At 56.9% G+C, this 4,754-nt stretch overlaps 2 protein-coding genes across 2 annotated transcripts in view; both read right to left on the reverse strand.

Moving 5' to 3' along the window:
* Nucleotides 1–4,754, reverse strand: part of LOC310692010 (uncharacterized protein) — a 155,165-nt gene that overhangs the window by 9,236 nt on the left and 141,175 nt on the right. The window lies entirely within an intron of this gene.
* Nucleotides 2,316–4,666, reverse strand: MED11 (mediator complex subunit 11). The gene is made up of 3 exons (XM_083472242.1): nt 4,489–4,666; nt 4,141–4,271; nt 2,316–2,754 (listed from the first exon to the last, which is right to left on the reverse strand). The coding sequence occupies exons 1-3, from the start codon at nt 4,634–4,636 to the stop codon at nt 2,617–2,619; spliced, it is 417 nt and encodes a 138-aa protein (XP_083328368.1). The 5' UTR covers nt 4,637–4,666; the 3' UTR covers nt 2,316–2,616.

A 4,754-nucleotide genomic window follows, 5' to 3' on the forward strand; every position in this document is an offset into this window, starting at 1 on the left:
AACTACCCCTGGGAAATATAGGGCACCCAGCAAACGTTATGGCAATTAAATGAATCTCTACCATTTGCCCCAGGCAGTCTTGTGTGAGGGAAACTGATTCAGGGAGTCTCGGGCAAGAATTAATCAAACGAGAAAAGTTTTATTTTCAAAAAGAAGAGGTTTGTGAAACAAAATTGGGTTGGGAGATGAGTTCTTTCAGGTAGAAGTTAGCTTATTAAACTAAATATGGGGATGTCACAGGCTTAAACACAGCAGCATAGGCACAGCTTTCCTTAAACTTCACTTGCTCAAATGAGCTGTTGCACTTCAGGTAAATAGATGTTCCGGTTTCTAGACAAGGTGGGAAAATGATCAGTTTCTGGTACTTTGCTCTTGCTCCTTTCCTAGTTATGGAGGTGCAGCAGTTCAATCCTTTTCACCAGCCCAGGTTGCTTTTCCTCAGCCTCCCTCTCTCCTCTCAGCAATGCCCCTCCTGAGGCGCACAGACCCAGGGGATCCCTCGGCCCCCTTCTTCCTCTCAGACCCCCAGAGACTCCGCCTGGCTTTCCCCCCTCTTCCCCTCCAGCCCCTCTTCCTCGCTCAGCTGCCAGGCTCCTTCTTCTGGCCCCAGAGATTCTCCTCAGGGAGGATCTTCCCCCCAGACCAGAGCCACTGCTCCACTGCTCCCTCAGACTCAGCCTCTCAGTCGTCATCATCATCATAATAATAATAATAATAAATTTTATTTATATCCCGCCCTCCCCAGCCGAAGCCGGGCTCAGGGCGGCTAACAACACTAAAATAGTGCAACATTATAAAACATCATAAGAATTAATTAAAATCAAAATTAATTAAAATCAAAATTGATGGCAACCATAAACTAAAGTATTGTAAAGATTGCCAAAGGAGGGAGTCAGGCTGTGCCCTAACCAAAGGCCTGGTGGAACAGCTCTGTCTTGCAGGCCCTGCGGAAAGATGTCAAGTCCCGCAGGGCCCTGGTCTCTTGTGACAGAGTGTTCCACCAGATCGGAGCCACAGCCAAAAAAGCCCCGGCTCTAGTTGAGGCCAGCCTAACCTCTCTGTGGCCTGGGACCTTCAAGATGTTTTTATTTGAGGACCGTAAGTTCCTCTGTGGGGCATACCAGGAGAGGCGGTCCCGTAGGTACGAGGGTCCTAGGCCGTGTAGGGCTTTGAAGGTTAAAACCAGCACCTTAAACCTGATCCTGTACTCCACCGGGAGCCAGTGCAGCTGGAAAAGCACCGGATGAATGTGATCCCGCAGCGAAGACCCCGCTTATTATTATTATTATTCCTTCCTCCCGCCTCAGCTCCAGCCTCCAAACTGCCTCCGAAAAGGCGCCTCTCATCTTCCCGCCCAAAGGGCTGGCTCCGCCCCCGCCTCTCTGGGGAGCCAATCAGAGAGAGAAGTTCCAGCCCCCTGGTGGCGTCTCTGAGGGACTGCAGCTCCATCACAGCAGGGCTTCCTGTTCAGTCTCTAAGGATCCTCTGGACATCGAAGTGGTTGCCTGTCTTCCCTATAGCCTCTTGTCTGAATTACACCTGGAAGAAACGACTCACTTGTCAATCACCATTCTGACTTCCTTCCTGGGCTGCAACCAGGCTGCTACATTGCACATAAACCCCTCCAGTTGCCTGCACATTTTGTATGGTCGCTTTCCTCCTAGGAGGGCTGGAGGCTTCCTTCTCCTTTCCTGAAAGAAAGCTCAGTCTGGACTAGGGTGGAGTCCAGCCCTGACTCCTAGCCAGACTTATCTACGCTTGCTCAGTGAACCTTTCTGTTCTCCTGACGGCGGATCAATTCCTGCCTCAAGTCTCCCATCAAAGCCATCCGTTGAGGTGGTGCTGATGGCCTGGAAAAACCAGGGGAAGTTCCTGGTCTAGTTGATCCTTGGGGTCCCAACTCTGCTATGACTCCATTATTCTTGGGGTCTAGCCCTCCTAGAGGTATAGTTTGAATATTCCACACACTTCCCCCCAATTTTCCTGGGGAAAAACAGCTTTGGATAAAAACAGAAAAAAAATCTGGTTTCCCTCCCCATTTTTTCTCCAGGTCTTCCGGTCTCTAAGCCCTCCCCAAGTCTTCAACTTTGGAGTTGGATCAGTGTCTGGGCTGAAAGACAGGAGGGGAGAATCAGAGAATTGGAGAGTCGGAAGGGACCCCAAGGGTCATCCAAACCAACCCTCTGCAACGCAGGAATCACAACGAAAGAAACCCAGGCAGACGGCCACTCAACCTCTGCTTACAAACCTCCCAAAGGGAGGAGAGTCCAGAGGCTGCATGCGGGATGCCAACACTGAACTGAGCCCACACCGAATGCCCTTCTGGCCGATCTCATTTAATGGAAATGTGCATACCGCGAATCTGTCGAAAAATTAACAAACGTTTTGTAAAAACAAATTGTGGAAATATCACAGGTTTGTTCCAGGAAAGAAGCCAAAGAGGAGGAAGTAAAGCTATGGAAAAGGCGACTGAGACGTTGCTGTTCCTCTTCTGCCCCGCAGGGCTGCTCCAGTCTGCTCCGCAGGCAGGCTGCTCAGAGCCCTTTGTCCACAAAGAGCAGCCTGGCGAGTGCTGGCGGCCAGGAGGGGCCACCCAGGAGAGGCCTCCCCTCGGCCTCACTGCTCCAGCATCTGCTCGCAGGTCCGGGAGACTTCTCCCAGCTTGACCCGGGCGTAGTCGATCCTCTTGAGGGCCATCTGGCAGTCCTTGCGGGCCGAGTAGCTGGAGCCTTCGTGGGGCTGCCCTGTGGCCACCTGGAGGGAAGAGGAGAGCAGGCCAGGTGAGAGGGCAGCCGGCGGCTCAGAGGAAGGGCCTGCCCCCTTGCCGCTGCGGCGTAATGGGCAGAGTGTCGGACTAGGAAGTGGGAGGCGCGGGTTCAAATCCCCCCCCATGGGGAGCTGGCACCAGGCCCATCGACAGAGCAACTCTGCGCTACAAAGACGTCTGCAAACGTGGCACGACAGCTGGCAACACCAGCCATGTGGGAATGCCTTGCAGAGGACGGCCGTGCCTGGAGACAGGCAGGTTGCGCATCCCTAGCAGTGACCAGGGGAGGAAGGGCCGCTTTGGGGAGCGCAGAGAGAAGGAACGCCAGGGGGCAGCGGCAGCAGCAGCACAACCAGGCGCCTTCCTGGCCCCGGCTGCAGCCAGGATTCAAAATTAGCCAGGCACTTTTTGCTACTGTCCAGACTGCGTGGAGATTTCTGGGAAGCCCAGTTGAAAAGCCTCTGCCTTAGTCCAGAGTGAACACCATTTCCGTTTCCACTGTGTGTGTTGGAAGAGCAAGCGAAGGTCAGACAAAACAATGGAGATAATACAATAAAAGAATCATAGCACCGGGAGGGACCCCGAGGGTCATCTAGTCCATCCTCAGGCCAACAGACATTCCCTTGTGGTGACTGAACTCAGGCTGAAGGGAGCATTTGGTCCCCTGCAAACCTGTTTCCCTCAAACTGTGCACAATGTCTCCTTTACAAAGAACCGTAGAGCGAGAAGGGATCTCAAGGGCCATCTAGTCCTGCCCCCTGCAAGGCAGGAATCTTAAAATGCCGTCCCCCATCATCCCATCTGAAACCACACGGGGTCTGGCTTAGCTTTGCAAGTCAGTTTTAGATCATCAGAATAGTCTTGCAGCCGCCGCCGCCCCTGGAGGAGAGCAAAGGGGGACCTTCCAGCCCAGTCTCAAGTTCTCACACTGGCCCACAAGGTCAGGATCCGAGCCCAAGAGCAGCAATTCCCTCCTGCGGTGAGTTCCCAGCCACTGCTGCCTCTGGCTGTGGAAGCAGAGCATGGCCGGCAGCCACAGACAGCCTTTCTCGCCCCCATGAATTGGCTTCCTCCCCTTTTAGAGCCACCCCACTTGGTGGCCACGGCAGCCGCCAGCCCAGGAGCCTCAAGCAAGTCCTGCGTGTGACAGAGCTCTGAGCATCCCTCTCCAGATGTGGCAGGCGGCCATGATCTGCACCTTCCAGAAAGAACGGGGGACTTTTTCCCAGCCGGGTAGGCGGACGGCTGGACCGCCCATTTCGACATCTTGCCGCCTCTGCCTCCTAGTCTTGTTCCTGCGGCTTCTGGGGTGCTGGATGGGGGTGGGCTCCCTGACAGGCGCCCCCCCCCCAGTGCCAGCCCCGCCCACCCACCTGCGTCAGGTAGCGGATCTGGGCGGAGAGCTCCGACTCCACCTTCTGGACGGAGCCCATGAACTGGGAGGTCTGGCGCTCCAGCAGGCTCCAGTTGGGCTTCTCCTTCGACAGCTCCAGGATCACCGTGCCTGCGGGGGGGGGGGAGAGAGAAGGGGGTGACGTCAGTGGTGGGCGGGGCAAGCAGGTGGCACCCTCAGGCCAGGGGGGGCTTTGCACCCAGCTCCGCCCATGGGCCCGCCTGGCCCCGCCTGCTCCCCGTAGCCCCGCCCACCTGCGTCCCAAATGGAAGCTGAAGCCCCGCCCCCGAGGCCTCTAAGCCCCGCCCCTTTCCCCGGCCCCGCCCACCCGCGCTCTGCATGGCGGCGCCGATCTCTCGCTCCAGCTCCTCCAGCAGCCGCAGCCGCTCGTTGGCCAAGCCCAGCCCGTAGGCGCCCGAGCCCGACGCGGAGCCCCCCGCCGCCGCCGCCGCCGCCGCCGAGGAGCCCGCCGCCATCGCGCTCCTGCCCGCCTCCCGCCCTCGCCTGCGCATGCGCCCGGCAATCCAGAACTACGTCTCCCGGCGTGCGCGGCGCTCTCTGGGGCGGGCGGGGCCGCGCAGCCCTTTCTTCCGT

The sequence above is a fragment of the Podarcis liolepis genome (genome assembly GCF_965112155.1).
Source record: "Podarcis liolepis genome assembly, chromosome: 13".
NCBI lineage: Eukaryota > Metazoa > Chordata > Lepidosauria > Squamata > Lacertidae > Podarcis > Podarcis liolepis.

Bases quoted from the DNA above. Each gene is read 5' to 3' on its own strand.
- MED11 (XM_083472242.1), bottom strand. From the start codon at position 4,636: ATGGCGGCGGGCTCCTCGGCGGCGGCGGCGGCGGCGGCGGGGGGCTCC. The intron at 4,272-4,488 runs GTGGGCGGGGCC...CCCCCCCCGCAG, and splicing joins CGCCGCCATGCAGAGCGCGG to GCACGGTGATCCTGGAGCTG. The intron at 2,755-4,140 runs GTGGGTGGGCGG...TCTTCCCTCCAG, and splicing joins AGATCCGCTACCTGACGCAG to GTGGCCACAGGGCAGCCCCA.